This window comes from Strix uralensis, chromosome 20 (genome assembly GCF_047716275.1).
Source record: "Strix uralensis isolate ZFMK-TIS-50842 chromosome 20, bStrUra1, whole genome shotgun sequence".
Lineage (NCBI taxonomy): Eukaryota > Metazoa > Chordata > Aves > Strigiformes > Strigidae > Strix > Strix uralensis.
In genome coordinates this window covers 10245282-10261127 of record NC_133991.1, presented here as the reverse complement: position 1 = coordinate 10261127, position 15846 = coordinate 10245282, and the positions used below count along the sequence as shown (strand labels likewise).

At 40.6% G+C, this 15846-nt stretch overlaps 1 protein-coding gene across 3 annotated transcripts in view; it reads left to right on the top strand.

The window, feature by feature from the left end:
* The window catches only part of TRIM37 (tripartite motif containing 37), a 32087-nt gene that overhangs the window by 9652 nt on the left and 6589 nt on the right, over positions 1-15846 (top strand). For all 3 annotated transcript variants that reach the window (XR_012631680.1, XM_074890368.1, XM_074890367.1), the window contains exons 8-19: positions 510-577; positions 2779-2903; positions 4037-4087; positions 4535-4616; positions 6139-6215; positions 6694-6873; positions 7626-7740; positions 7966-8178; positions 10666-10802; positions 11504-11601; positions 13012-13212; positions 15287-15598. Coding sequence is in view for 2 of the 3 variants with exons in the window: in XM_074890368.1 (XP_074746469.1) it covers positions 510-577; positions 2779-2903; positions 4037-4087; positions 4535-4616; positions 6139-6215; positions 6694-6873; positions 7626-7740; positions 7966-8178; positions 10666-10802; positions 11504-11601; positions 13012-13212; positions 15287-15598 (1659 nt within the window). In the remaining variant the exon portion in view is untranslated. The remainder of the gene's footprint in view (positions 1-509; positions 578-2778; positions 2904-4036; positions 4088-4534; positions 4617-6138; positions 6216-6693; positions 6874-7625; positions 7741-7965; positions 8179-10665; positions 10803-11503; positions 11602-13011; positions 13213-15286; positions 15599-15846) is intronic.

Genomic DNA, 15846 nt, shown 5'->3' with positions numbered 1-15846 from the left:
AGGCAAATATAACTTAGTTTTTTGTTCTTTCTTGTCATGATCTTCATGCCAGTTGAAATGCACAAACACATTTAAACATTGTTTGTTCTTTTTGGTAAAGAAAACACTTAAACATCAAAGTCAAGAGAAATGGTGGCTTTTAGGAGAAAAGTGTCAGCTAATATAAAAGAGATGCTTGTTTGGAGTGAATTCAGGGAAGTCAAACCTGCTTTTTTTTGCCTAAAAAGCACCCCAGAACAACAAATCTGCCATTTCTGGGACACAAGAGTGTTTCATTACTGTCTTAACCTCAAGCGAGTTCTTCACTACAGCTCTAATTAAAAACGTATGCTTGCTTTAAAAATGTTTTCTCAATCACCCTTGGTATATTTAGAAATCCTTTCTTTTAGTAGGTTTTGGGGCAGCTTCCACGGGGGGGGGGGGGTGTGTTGAAATTCAGTTTCTTAAAATCCAGTGAGTGTGTCTTTTTTTTTTCTTTCTTTAAACATGTATTATTTTCTTTTAAACAGGTCAAAAGACATCACTCACTCAAGAAACCGAACTTCTGGAATCCTTGCTTCAGGAAGTAGAACATCAGGTGATTATGAAAAGAGCTGAAATACTGTTACACAGATCCTTCCTCAGTCAGCCTTTTTTATTATTTTATTTATTTTTAAGCTATTAATTGATGGATATTTCTTGAGGGTATCTTTTCATTTAAGTGGCCTTAGGTTGCACAATTTCTTCGTAAAAACAAGTATGCCTTCTAGAAATAATGAAAGATGTTCTGTTGCTTGAAAAACTAGTACAGGGTTTAGTAGCAATATCATATAAAACTACACAGTTATGTGTTTAAGGTAACGCAGCATTTAGATGGTGTGGGTAGATTCTGTTAGTTCTGCTGCTGCCAACTGCATATGAATAGTGGTGGCTATAAATGGAGAATAAACAAAAATGTTCTGTTTCTCTTTGTGCTTTTGAGGAAAACTGAACTGGTTCTAGCTCTTTTATTCCTGTCCACCTGTCTTTCCAAGAAGATGATGTGGTATCACTTTTTTCATCTTGCTTCTAGCTATTGAAGTTCAGCTTTTGAAAATGAAATACTCAAGTTCTGCAGAGCTTGATTGTACTTGCCCTGAACAATTTCTGCTTGCTCTGAGGAAATGGAAGGGTTTTCTTCCTTCAAGCATTACTGTATCCAGTAATTTTCTCTCAGCAGAATTTGACATTTTAGGTTGGGGATGAGGGCTAAGCCTCTTTGAGCGTTGCCCCTTGTGCTGTATTCCTTTTTCATTCCCTGCACTGCTTCTGATTCAGTAAGAATGCTAAGCTGGCTTTATCACCTGATCAGCGATTATCATGTTCTCCTTGCACTTAAGTTAATTATTCCATACCTGTGATAGAATGTCTTAGTTGAGGAATCGAGGACATCAGGAGGATGAGTGCTCCTGCATACCATGCATCAGCATTTTTTTTTCTGTTTGCCGAGAGCTCTCTGTGTATAGATCATTCAGAAATGACTTCTGCTGCAGCCCAAATGAGGACCTTCTAAATCCTGAATAGCAGTGCGTATGCAGCTCTGCAGATCAGCTTCTCTCTGGCAGGAAAAAAATCATGGCAATAATAAATTGGTGCTAGTGGAACATGACAACTTCTCCCTCCTAAACAGGAGGAAAAGCTTACTAATTAAAAAAAAAGTTGATGTGGACATCTGGCAACTGCATAGGTCTCTACTGCTTATTTAAAGTCATTATGTATGTCTTTGTCAAGAGAGGCTTTTGATGACGTATTATTTTTGTGGAAGTAACAGAAATAATTGAAGATAGCAAAAATGTGACTTTAAAAAATGTACATTAGTCTCACATAAGCATCTCAAAGTTTGAAATTAGGTCTAAGATATGTTTTTCCAGTGTTTAAAGTCTAAATAAGAAGCCATATTTATAAATAAATAATTTTATAAAATAAACATTTGTCTCTGTTAGTAAAGAGGTTTAGAATATAGAATATTAGCTATTCAAGGAACATACCAGGTTAGATATTACTATTTTCTTTCAGCTTTTGAAAATACCTTTGTTATTCTGGAATGAAGTGGGTTGAAGTGGGTTTTCTGGCCTCCTGTTTAAGATAACGTAGGCTTTGTGCTGTTCACATTTGGATAAACAAAAAAAAAAAATACAGTGCTTGGCAGTTCAGCAGTAAAGGAGTAACTAAAACGTAAAGGAACTGTCTAATGTCATGGGAGCTTGTATCGCTGTGTTGTGATGTATTGAGCAAATTATCCCAATGTCTAAGTAAGCATCCTTTCCAGATTGATTTACATTGTTATTCTTGCCTAAACAGTAATAGATGTGACTTGGTATTAATCAGACGGTTTTTATATAAATTAGTTTAACCTAAGTGAACTACGTAGTAGTTGCTGTAACTTTCATTGTAGAATTTGACAGTCTTAAATATTCAGGACTTCCCAAATGGTTTGTGCAGGCTTTGGAGTGAGGCAGAATTAGAATACCGATTTCAATTTCCAAACAGAAATTTTAGAACACATAACTGTTGGCTATCATAGGCAAATTCTTAGTCTTAACTGCTGACAGTTTCAAGGGAAATAAAACCCAAATGAAAAAAACCAAAACAACCCAAACCAACAAACCTCCAAGCTTCATTTTACATTGCCTTGCGGGTAATCTTTCTGAAGCTGTGATAGACATGCAATTTATTACGTTTAAAAACAAAAGCAGTCAAAACCTGTGGTTTCTACTAATGATATAAGGATTTTTTTCCTTATTCTTTTTTCCCATATAGTTACGATCGTGCAGTAAGAGTGAGTTAATATCCAAAAGTTCAGAGATCCTGATGATGTTCCAGCAGGTTCATCGGAAGCCTATGGCCTCCTTTGTCACTACTCCTGTCCCCCCAGACTTCACAAGGTAAGCACTGCCTTTCCTTTTTGCTGTAGTTTGAACTTGGAAGCCATCTCAGTGAGGGGGAGTCATACTTCAGCTATACGAGCAGTGGCAGTGGTGATCTGTGGGGTAACACAATTTGGTCTGTTTCTGTGTTAAACGTGATATCTCGGGCTGAATTTGGGTCCAGGCTTATACACTGAAAATGATAAACTGCTTAACTTACTCCTCTTAGTAACCTATACTGCAAGTAGGCTTTTCTGTTCCAGCCGGGCTTATTTTCTGTCTGTAGTCCCTGCTGGGAAGTCAGGACAGTGGGTTCCAGCTGACAATTTTTTTTCTCTTTTACACTCAGTTTACTGATTTGTCCTTTTTCTTATTATTGGGTCATTCAGTATATAATTGCAAGCTCTCATGAGATGCCTCTGCAGGTCACCTTAATTCAGAATATACAGCCAAAATCACTTCATAGCACAATTCTTCCTAAAGAGAGTGCTGCTAGTGCTGGGTTCTGAGGAAGACTGTTGAGAGTTTAGGCTAGCTGGCTGAAAAGCATCTCCAAAAAACTGAAAGTAGGAGAAATCTTAAAAGAATTGCTCAAATAATTCTGTGTTCTCTAGCAAAAATCGGTTTGGCTTGCTTTTAAATGCAGTCTCAAAACTATTTTCCTGACACATTTTCTGAAAAGACTAATTAAATGCCTCTCTGAGGAAAGCTTAAATCTGAATGTTCATTTTCCAATGGCAGTAAGGCATCTCCTGCTCTGAAACACAAACCATTTAAGCTTTGTGCTTTCAGCCATGCAATAGTTTCATCCTTTCTAGAACTATCAAGGAGTCTTACATTAAAAATTCACCATATTAAGAGGTCATTAGCCATCACAGGTAAAAAAAAATATTTTAATCCTCTTAACTCTTGGTTGCTTTTCCCTTCACACAACATAAAATACTTGTTTTATTGTGTGATATTACATGGAGAGGTTCTGGGGAGAAGGCTTATAAATGGAATTTTCAGAACTACTGAAAAAACCCGGTGTAGTCCTGGTGAATTTTAGTGGCTCTGGTGACCTAAATCATCTTAAACGCTTCTGAAAATACCAAAAGTTGGGATTGTTAATATCATGTTACTCAACTCTTAATTATTTCCTCCCTGCCCAGTGAATTGGTTCCAGCCTATGACTCAACTACATTTGTCTTGGAAAACTTCAGGTAAGAATGTATCTTATGTTATTGTGTATATTTTTGTGAAACTTTTGGGAAGCTTTTTGTGTGTGTTCTGTACATCAGAAGTATTGTTTAGAACACAGAATAGTCTCTAAAGAAAACTGTTAGATATGAACTATAGGAATTCAATAAAAAAAAATCTCTTGTTTACCAAGTGAACAATTAACCCTTGCTAAACCGTTTGCCTTTATCATGGAAAATCTTTTTAGCTAACTGCTTATTTTTCTTTTTTTAAAAATACTGGATAATTTTGCAAGGAATACATATATTTGTATGGCCACTTAACATTTTGCCTGGGCCTCATGCTGCTGCACGCTCTGTGCAGCAAGAAGGATGGATCTAGAGTGAGTGCAAGTGTGTATGCAGCTTGCTGTTTCATGGAGGGTTTTGCTTTGTCCCATTAGCAAATGTTTTTTTCTTCTTTCTCAATAGTACGTTGCGTCAGCGAGCAGATCCTGTTTACAGTCCACCTCTTCAAGTGTCAGGACTCTGCTGGAGACTAAAAGTTTATCCAGTGAGTTACATTTTCAACTAGAGTCATTATCCCATCCAAAACGCTTCTCTTGTAAGGAGACATCAGTTAGTCTCTTCTCATCTTGTGTATAAAAAGCTGTATGACAAGAACATAATAATGTTGTAGAGTTGGTGACCAACCTTTAGAGTGTTTCCTCGCTGCCTCCAGATATCCAGCATGAACATTCTCAGTATAGTTAATCAGGTTAATTTAAAAGTAATTAAAAATGGATCTTACCAATATGCCATAGGAACTTTCATAGATTATTTTTTTTTTACCCTTTTTGTCTGAGTGGTTTTTGCAGATGTTTCTTGCAGAACTGAGGTGTAGAATAACTCACCCTATTTATGTTAATAAATAATACTTATTTGGGAAGTTGGGAGGAGGACAAGGTATTAGTTGAAGGGGAATCTGTTTTACTGTGCGTCCAGTTCTCAGATCCTGACATTAAAACGTGTCTGTTGTACTAATGTCCTGTCAGTGCGCTGAATATTCCGATTTCTGAAGCAATATCTTTGTTAATGTTGGAGTGTTGACCCACAGGGTGTGATCTCTGTACAGTTCACTACTCTGGTCAGTGTTTCCAGGAAGCTCTGGCTGCTACTGCAGCTGTGTTTGGAGAAATACGTGTTTAGTGGTAGACCACAAGTTTTGTTTGTTGGTGATTTACCTGACATCTTCAGAGAAGTGGATTAATCCGTTAAGCCCACGTACGCCCAGAATTGTATTCTTGCAAGGCAGAGGTGGACCCCTGTGTAAGTTTTCAGAGTATTGTAAATTCAGGATTGCCTATGTAAGGTGTGCTGTCAGAAGGCATTAAAACTTATTTTTTAAATGGTAAGTTGGAATGTTTCTTCAACCTAGAGGATTCAAGTTGAGCCATTCTTCATCCTTGATTAAGGTGAGTGTGATGGAGGTTTTGCCATATTTCGTCTTGATTTCTGGTGACTCTAATGTTTCTCAAGTTAACTGACCTAACTTTTTCATGTTGCATGTTTTTTCTAAAGAAATTGCTCTTCTTTCAAAAGTAGCTTTGAAATGCAGCTGTATGTAAAATATTTCAGAACTAATGTTTTAACCTGAGCTGGTTTCGCTTTGAGAATTTGAGAATTGGACTGTAATAAACTGCTAAGTAGATTTTGAGCTTTTTTACTGCTTTTTCTGTATGTTAAGTAAATGTTTTTCCTATGCATTGACAAGCATTTGTCTATTCAGTCTTCCACTTAATTGAACCCCTAAAATGTTAATAATTAAAGCTCTGTTTAGAGATTTATATCTGAGATACCAATACTAGACTGCATATGTGCTTCCAGATGCAAACTCCATGTTGATTCAAGTTACAGTAAGAGTTCTAGGTCACAGAAGACTAAAAATCAAAATTGTAGCATACAAAGTAGACTACTGCTGCAATTTCTGTATTGATTGAAGCTGTTTTCTAAACTTCAAGGGTGTATCAAGGTGTTTTGTTTTTCTGGCTTTTGCTTTTTTTTAATCAATTTATATCTCTTTTATCTATTTCAAGGATGGAAATGGAGTAGTACGGGGTTACTACCTGTCTGTGTTCTTGGAGCTGTCCGCTGGATTGCCAGAGACATCCAAGTAAGCAAACCTGTAGTAAGAGCAGCTAATTTTAATTTTTTTTTCTCTGGACAGAGCATCTGGAGAGGTTTGTAAAGAATGACCTCAGGTTCTGTGGCATTGCTAGGGACTGATGCAGAGCGCTCTTGAAAAGAATAGTGAGGCTTCTGTCGTCCACTGAGCTTTGAATCGTGCCCAAAGATAATATTTTAAAGTTGTTACTCAGTGGCTTTTTTGAGCTAAAAAACAAGCTGGCAAAACAACTGATTAGAGTATCTGTCTCCTAGTATTCAGTCCTAGAGTTGGTTTACCACTCTACTCCCTGTTATTACTTTCTTCCCCCTTGTAGTGCTTGTGTACGTGTTTGGTAAAATTTTAAGACTGACTCACCTCTTCAGCTGGGAATGCTCCCAGGAAGCACAGTTCTGTTAAACTTGATGCTTCAACGATTCTGACATCTTCATTTTTGTATTGATACCTGTGGTCTTCCCCTCTGTAGGTATGAGTATCGTGTAGAAATGGTTCACCAGTCCACCAACGATCCCACCAAAAACATAATCAGAGAGTTTGCCTCTGATTTTGAAGTTGGAGAATGCTGGGGTTACAACAGATTCTTTCGTTTAGACTTGCTAGCCAACGAAGGCTATTTAAACAGGCAAAATGACACTGTGATCCTAAGGTAAGGAAGACAACTTAGTGGGGCTCTTTTCTGCTGTTGTTTCACAAAGTGTCACACCTACTACTGCAATAGGAAATAATTAAGTAGTTGAATTTAAAATAATTGTGACATGTTTTGTCATAAGTGGATTTCACTGTCATAAGCTTTAGAGAAGAAAATGTGCTGAAGGGAGTTGTGGAAACTTTAAGTGTATCTCTTTCTTTGAGAAGTAGCTACACTTGACACTAATAATTCTGGTTTAGAGATCTGTAGCAAACAGAACTAAAGGAAAAGGGTGTTTTCTCCCCCTCCTTAGGAACAGTTGTAGTGAGCATAGGAGAACTTTGGGAATAAAGGAAGTCTGTAGTTTAAGAGAACTAACGCTGTCAATGGGAATTGCAATGGTATGACAAAATATAGAAGCTTTATCCATCTGCTTCAAATATTCTCTGTCCAGCCCTACCATTGCTCCAGTTCAGTGCTTTGTAGTGTGTGTTAGTGTTGGTTTGTGAAGACAACCACCTCTCATGTAACTGCTTCTACAAAATACTTGCTGTTGCTATTCAGGGCATCCAGGATACTGAGTGTAGAAGTACATGTCGTCTGTTAAATGTATTTCATGACTAGATTTTGGGTTGTACAATGTTCTTACGCAGCGTGTTTTGGATTTGGGGCGGGGGGGGGGGGCGGGGAATGAAAACCAAACATACCCCCTGCCCCCCCACTCCCCCCCCTTCCTTCAAAAAAAAATCTTTTCAAATGTTTCTTTGAAGGTTCCAAGTGCGCTCGCCAACCTTCTTCCAAAAGTGCCGAGATCAACACTGGTACATTGCTCAATTGGAAGCAGCTCAGACAAGTTATATCCAACAAATAAATAACCTTAAAGAAGTAAGTGGGATGTATATTAATGTAAAATCACCTTTTACTGACCAGTAATTACCTCTTTTAGGTTACAGTGTTCATGTTTGACAGTTGTGTTTGTGTTGTATTGGTAGTTTGATATTGGTGCTATTAAAATAGTATGTATGCAACTCAACAAACTTACTTGCTTTGATGATGATGCTCCATTGTCATCTTCTATATGTGCTTTTGTGTATCCTTCTAATATTTAAGAGGCTTGCGATTGAACTTTCCCGGACTCAGAAATCACGAGGCATTTCACCTCCAGACACTCATCTTAGTCCCCAGAATGATGATGGTCCAGAAACAAGATCAAAGAAATCTGGACAAAGCACTGAAGTGCTGCTTGAGAATGTTGCTGCTCCAGGATTGGTGCGAGATAGCAAGGAAGAGGAGGAAGAGAAGATCCAGCATGAGGACTTTAATGTAGGAAACTTTTTTTTTTTCCTGCCTCTGTTATATGTGTAGCTTTTTATGATAGGATAGCAGTAGAAACATAGGTGAACTTCTGAACTGTAAATTAGATTTATTATCCTCTGCATGGAAATAGTAGACTTCCGGAGGGCAAACTTTGACCTGTTCAAAAGACTGTTTGACAAAATCCCTTGGGAGGCTGCCCTGAAGGATATGGGAGTCCAGGAAGGCTGGACATACTTCAAGAGAGAAGTCTTAAAGGCACAGGAGCAGGCTGTTCCTGCGTGCCGAAAAGCAAGCAGGCGGGGAAGGAGACCGGCCTGGCTAAACAGGGATCTTTGGCTGGATCTCAAGAACAAAAGGAGATTCTGTGACCTTTGGAAGATGCAGTGAAGCTATGCAGGGAGAACATTAGGAGAACCAAAGCGCAGCTAGAGCTCAACCTGGCTACAGCTGTTAAAGATAATAAAAAATGTTTCTATAAATTCATTAACAACAAAAGGAGGATTAGTGAAAATCTCCCTCCTTTATTGGATGCAGAAGGAAACATGGTAACAAAGGATGAGGAAAAGGCTGAGGTGCTCAAAACTTGCTTTGCCTCAGTCTTTAGCAGTGGAACTGGCTGTTCCCTGGACACCCAGCTTCATGAGCTAGGAGATGGGGAGGGGAAGCAGAATGGGGTCAGCGCAATTAAAGAGGAAGTGGTCAGAGACCTGCCACACCACTTGGATGCACACAAGTCTGGGACCGGATGGGTTACACCCAAGGGTGCTGAGGGAGTTGGCAGATGTGCTCGCCAAGCCGCTTTCCATGATTTACCTGAAGTCATGGCTAACTGGGGAGGTCCCACTGGACTGGAGGGTGGCAAATGTGACACCCATCTACAAGAGAGGCAGAAAGGAGGATCCAGGGAACTATAGAGCTGTTGGTCTGACCTCGGTACCAGGGAAGGTCATGGAGCAGGTCATCTCGAGTGCCATTAAAAGTCATATAATGGGCAACCAGGGGATCTGGCCTAGTCAGCATGGGTTTATGAAAGGCAGGTCCCGCCTGACAAACCTGATCTCCTTCTATGACAAGATGACCTGACTATTGGACGAGGGAAAGGCTGTGGATATTGTCTACCTGGATTTTTGAAAAGCATTCAACACAGTTCCCCATAGAATTCTCATAGAAAAACTGGCTGCCCATGGCCTGGATGAGCATGAGGTCTGCTGGGTCAAGCACTGGCTGGCTGGCTGGATGGTCCCAGAGAGTGGTGGTCAGTGGGGTTAAATCCAGCTGGCGGCTGGTCACAAGTGGTGTTCCTCAGGGCTCGGTGTTGGGACCATTTCTGTTTAACATCTTTATTGGTGATCGTGATAAGGACGCAGAGTGTATCACCAGTAAGTTCGCAGATGACACCAAGTTAAGCGGGAGTGTCGATCTGCATGAGGACAGGGAGGCTCTACAGAGAGACTTGGATAGATTGGATCAGTGGGCCAACGTCAATGGGATGAGCTTCAGCAAGGCCAAGTGTCAGGTCCTGCACTTGGGCCACAACAAGCCTGTAGCCATGCTGGGGAGGTGTGGCTGGAGCTGTCTGGAAGAAAAGGATCTGGGGGTTCTAATTGACAGGCGGCTGAACAGGAGCCGGCAGTGTGCCCAGGTGGCCAATAAAGCCAACAGCATCCTGGCTTGTATTAGGAATAGTGTGACCAGCAGAAATAGGGAGGTGATAGTCCTCCTGTGCTCTGCACTGGTGAGGCCACACCTGGAGTGTTGTGTCCAGTTTTGGGCACCTCAATACGAGAGAGATCGAGGTGCTGGAGTGAGTGCAGAGGAGGGCAACGAAGCTGGTGAAGGGCCTGGAGAATAAATCCTGTGAGGAGCGATTGAAGGAGCTGGGGCTGTTTAGTGTGAGGAGGAGAAGGCTGAGGAGACACCTCATCACTCTACAGCTCCCTGAAAGGACATTGTAGAGAGGTTGGTGCTGGTCTCTTCTCACAGGTGATTAGTGACCGAACAAGAGGAAATGGCTTTAAACTGCAACAGGGGAGGTTTAGACTGGACATTAGGAAAAAAAATTTCACAGAAGGAGTGCTCAGACAGTGGAATAGGCTGCCCAGGGAGGGGGTGGAGGGGGGGTCGTTTGGATGAGATGTTGGAGGATGTGGTGTAGGGGAGAACTTTGTAGAGTGGGGCTGATGGTTGGACTCGATGATCCCAAGGGGCTTTTCCAACCTGAATGATTCTGTGATTCTGATTCTGTGATATGACACACTTGAGAGAGATGATGCTAATAGATCCCACCACAAAAATGTTTCCAAGTTGCAGCTGAAAAATCCAGCTTCTCTGTTTGTTACCAACCTTTATTGTGCTTTGAGACCCTCCGAACTCCCGTGTGATAGTGTGACACTCTGGCGAGAGAGAGTTTCTGTTCATAGCTTTTGGTGAATGCATTAAAGTGCAACTGAAATGTTTCCTTTTATAAAAAGACTTGCTCTGTTTTTCCTGTAGCACGAGCTCTCTGATGGTGACTTAGATATAGATCTTGCTGGAGAAGATGAAGTGAACCACCTCGATGGTAGCAGCTCTTCAGCTAGTTCAACAGCAACTAGTAACACTGAAGAAAATGATATTGATGAAGAAACTATGTAAGTACCTTAAAATGCCTTTCAGATCATCCCCTTGCTTCCCAGGGCAGTCACCCTAATGCCCATGGAAACAGATTCATTTGTTCTATCGCAATTATGGTGCGTGGGGGATTCCAGCACAACGTGGGGGGTGTTTCCTGTACTGGAAACAGCACGAACTGATGTAGTTAACATTAAACGTTGAATTTTTGGTCAGCTAGTTACTATCTTGCTGATCTCTTCGTTTATTTTAGTGTTGTATTCTGTCTTTGACAAGTGATAGCCTGTGAAGGTTCTTTCCCAAAACACTATTAAGAAATCTGTTTCTACACTATAACAGAAGAGAGGTTTGGTATTAGGAAGTGTTGTAGTAGTAGGAGAGTGATAATAAGGACAGTTACTTAAACTAGAGAATTTAAGGTTCTTAGCTGAGACGATGTCAAATCCTAGAATCTTCATTAAAACATGAGAATGTGTTGTAACACGTACAAATATAGAAGTGTGCAGGATCAGATTTTACAGTCTAGATACGTATGGCACTTCTGGACTCCTGGTGAGTGAGTCAGTCATTTAATTAACACACTTGGATTTGTTCAATTTGTGTAGCTTGGAATGCAGAAAATACTATTTATGTCGTTCAAGGTATGTGCTATAACGTTTACCAAGAGCTGAAAAAACCTAATAATTGTATTTTCCTTTTTCCACCCCAATCGTCTCCTAAGGTCTGGAGAGAATGATGTGGAATACAGCAGTAATATGGAGTTGGAAGAAGGCGATCTCATGGAGGATGCAGCAGCTGCTGCTACTCCTGGAACATCAGGTATGAAAACCAGCCTTCCGAAATCCCATATATGCGAAACGCTGCGGGATTCCTTCCCCTGTTCTCCTTGGAAGCGACGCCAAGCTGCGCGCTCTGCAGGCATTTCTATTTTTGGAAGTGCTGCATCATGTGGTTTGTACTGATTATTGCAGTGTAGCAGAAACATTTCATTGGCTCAATAAAAAAAAGGGGGGGAAAAATCTTCTGAACGTGTTTGATTAAAAATGATGCTTAAGTTTGGAGGGAGGCTTTTCTGCCTCTGAAACCCCTTCCATTCTGCTCAAAAGTAGCCTGACAAGCAATTTTTAGTGATGCCTGGGCGGCCTCTGAGTGTGTGACGCGTCCACTTAGGTTTTAGTGTGCTATAGAACCTGAAGTACATGAAGGGAGTGAAGTAAAGGATCCTTATAAGTCAAGCAGATATATATTTTAAATGTGATAATGAAAAGGCTCTTGCAGCCTAGAGATGGCCCAAATTAGCCATAAGATAATAAGATTCTGAAAGAAATGTATGTGTATGTAATATATTTATTTATGGCAGAAACATCAGAAGTGGCATTCACTGAAAGTGGTATTTATGCTGCTGTGAAAGTCTGCTAGTGCTTGAAAGACAGAATTCCTCAACTGTCCTGCTTTTAGCTGCTGTTTCAAAACTACTTTTAATTTCTTGTAAGCTAGGAACTTGAGGGACATGTCTGTTTCCTTCTGCAAGGGCAGCCTTTAGAGTAGGAGCACAGTGGCTGTGGAAACATCATTTATTTAGAAGCTTTTAGAAAGTAATTTTTAACAGCATTTGTAAAAGCTGACACAGTCTCTTCACTTGAGCTTCTTGCATTTATCCGTGTGTGCTGTTTTCCAGTCTGAATGTTAGTAGTGTCACCTGTGTTCTACTAAACTGTACAATTTTAGTCTCGCAGATCTAACTCTTTCCTCTGAAGATACTCTTCATCTTCTGAGTGCCTTGGCCACTCTGTAATGGGAACATCGTAACACAGAGCAGAACTTAACTGAAGTTCCCCCCTGCCCCTTAATCTAATTGGCAGGGTGGGACACCTAGAAAGTTCATGTGCATGTCTTTGGAATAAATGCTCTTTTGTATTGATTTGTTTACCAATCTATTTATTAATACATTTACATAAAAGGTGTGAAGTGAAATACTCTTCTAAATTTTTTTTTTTTAATTCCTTCTTTTTTTTCCTCTGGTGCTTTTTGGCTTAAACATTTAGTTAGGAGCATTTCTGGTTGCTTTCAGAATCCATAAATCCATGAAATAATACTGATGTCTTGTTAAGTTTATTGGAATGTTTTCATTCCTAATCTGCTTGTTGAACTCTTGTCTTTTTATTTTTACAGGGAATAATGCCTCACTGTGTCCTGTACACACACTCTTTCTCTGTAACTCTTCCTTAGGTACTAGCCATGGCTACACCAGTGCAAGTGGAAGATCTTCAAGGCGGGGAGGAAGTGCCCTGGGCTCAGCAGCCAGTAGCAGTTTACTAGATATAGATCCCTTAATTTTAATCCACTTGTTGGATCTAAAAGACAGAAATGGGATGGAAAACCTTTGGGGCCTTCAGCCACGTCCACCCGCCTCTCTTCTGCAGAACAGAGGTAACTGTACATCACACATCAGATGATTTAATTCCAACCTGGGAATGTCTGAGAATGTCGCCCCAGAGTTAAAAGCAGATTTGAGGAGGGGAGGGGGAAAAGCAGATGATGTCTGGGCTTCCATATCCTCATCTGCTCATCGGTACGCTGTGGCTTCCTGCCTGCTCCAACACATCCTTTGTCTTAATGGTTGACCTCAGCTTGAGAACGCCGGATGACTCAATGGAAAACAGAGGAGTGTATCAAGGAGGGTCTTCTCATCTTTCCTTGGGGGATGGACGGGGTGTCTGCTTAGTGTAGCAACATTGTACAGCTACAGTTCATGCGGTTTCTCTGCCTGCCGCTGTGGGGGATGAATGAAAGGCCCTTTCCAGAAGGGGTTGGCATTGAAAGACAAAACAACCCAACCCAGCCCTCTGCTGAGGAAGCTGTTACACCTCACACTTCACGCAGTTTGTACTCTTAGTGGCTGAGAGTACGAGCAGCACAGTGTGTACGGACAAGAAAATAAATCCTGGAAATTACTTTTGTATGAAAAAGGCATTTAGAACTGGACTACAAAAATGTCTGTGTAGTAAGGCTGGAAAAGCACATGGAAGCACTTGTGGGAGAAAAATGGATCAAAATGTCAGGAGCCAACAATAGTGATAGTATTTAAATAATTGAGGACTTCGAAGAGTATTTGTGGTTCCGTTAGGACCCTTCAACCAAAAACCACAATTAACTTCATGTGCAGCAAAAGCAAGATCACTGGTGATTCTGGCACCCGTGGCTATTGCTGAAGGTTGTTCCTTGTTTCTCTTGTTTTGTTAGTGAAGAATTAAACCTCAATAATACATTTATCATGATTAACATGGATACTTGGAACTAGCTGGCCCACTGCTGCAACATCTTATTTCGGGTCATTCTGAAACAACCATTTGGTGACTTAATAGAACAGAAGAGAAATAACGGTCCATTTGCTACAAATAAATGTCTGCTTTTGCTGCAACAATGACATTGGTGTTAATGAATCTAAAAGCTAGCTCAAACTATTTGTTCCTTTGTGATTAGCTTTTTAAATGTAGTCACATGAACAGTCAGATGAATTTTCAGCTGAGTGTAATCCATATTTCCAAAAGTGGAAATCACTTCCCTGTGCCCACACAGGGGAGGCAGCACATGAGCTATAAGTCTCAGCTCTGTTTTGCTTGGAGAAAGGCCTGGACAAAAGGACCTTCAGAGAGGGCGTTGCATTTGTGCTGTACTACTCGAGCAAGATCAAGCTTTCCTGGTGTGTTGAATGGTGTCCTGGTCATCTTTACTGGCCTCACAGCTGAAATCAACTATTTTGCTGAGGTTCCCTCAAGGTTTGACTGTTCCCAGAGCTTATTCAAGTCAGTCAACTAAGAGAAAGCTGCTGTTACGTTTGGAATTTGCCAGACTTCACCTCCTAAGGTGAAGGTTTCCAAGAGCTGCTCGGCTTTCTGGTTTTGAACAGCTGAATTTGCAGTGAAACAATTACAGAATTTATAACGCTTCAAATAGGCGTCAAAGTTGATCTAACTCCAGCTGAGCAGCATGGAGGCTTACGCGGGTATTAGCTTCTCAACCCGATCTTCTGGTCTTAAGTACTTTAGGGAATTCCCTAGTTTCAGATTTCTTTGAGTTCTACGTGTTAACATGATATGTTGGTAGTATGAGAATCTTATACACGCACTCAACAAATTTTATAAAAACATGTAACAAATGTGACATAAACGTCAAATTGTGAACTCAAGCTTGTCTGACAATATAGATTAGTAGCTCAGTTGTCATCAAGACTCAGGAGAGCCTTGCTTCTTCCAGTCAGCAGGTTTTGGGGCCTCCTTCCATGACAGGCAGGGAGGGAAAACTTGTCCTGGTAGCTGTGCAGTGCCTGCAACCTAAATATTATGGTGCCGTACCAGTGCAGAAGAATGCCTCCCTGGCCCTCATTTTTATAACAGGGCAAAAGGTAGAATTCTTATAGCTGTTAAAAACAGATGTCTGTTTTTATTTGAGAACAGTTTTACTTACCTGTTTTGTTCTTTTTAACTTTTTTCCTTTGGTAAAGCATCATCCTATTCTCTGAAAGATCGAGATCAGCGGAGACACCAGGCAATGTGGCGCGTGCCGCCTGACTTGAAGATGCTGAAAAGACTTAAAACTCAGATGGCCGAAGTTCGAAGCAAAATGTCTGATGTAAAAAACCAGCTGTCAGAAGTGAGAAGCAGCAATGCTGGCTCATGTGATGGGCAGCCCAGCTTCTTCTCCATTGAGCAAGGTGCTTTAGCTGCCTGTGGAACGGAAAGCTGCAGCAAGCTGCAAGAAATAGGAATGGAACTACTGACAAAGTCTTCAGTTACCAGTTGTTACATAAGGAATTGTAAGTGCATAGAAAAGGGATTGAAATGTCCCCCTCTAGGGATGTCAGTTGTATAGGTGGTTTATATATCCAGGCATCTGGAAATAGACCTTTTAGAGTTACTCATACTCAAGTTCAGCTCTACAAATTCAGAAGCGTAAAACCTGCACTCAAAGTAAGTAGATGTTACTGAAACTGGTTTCAGCCCTTCTTGGTAAAAGCACCAAAACTTGCTCCCCAACCAGTAACACACCTAATGCAGTGTGAAT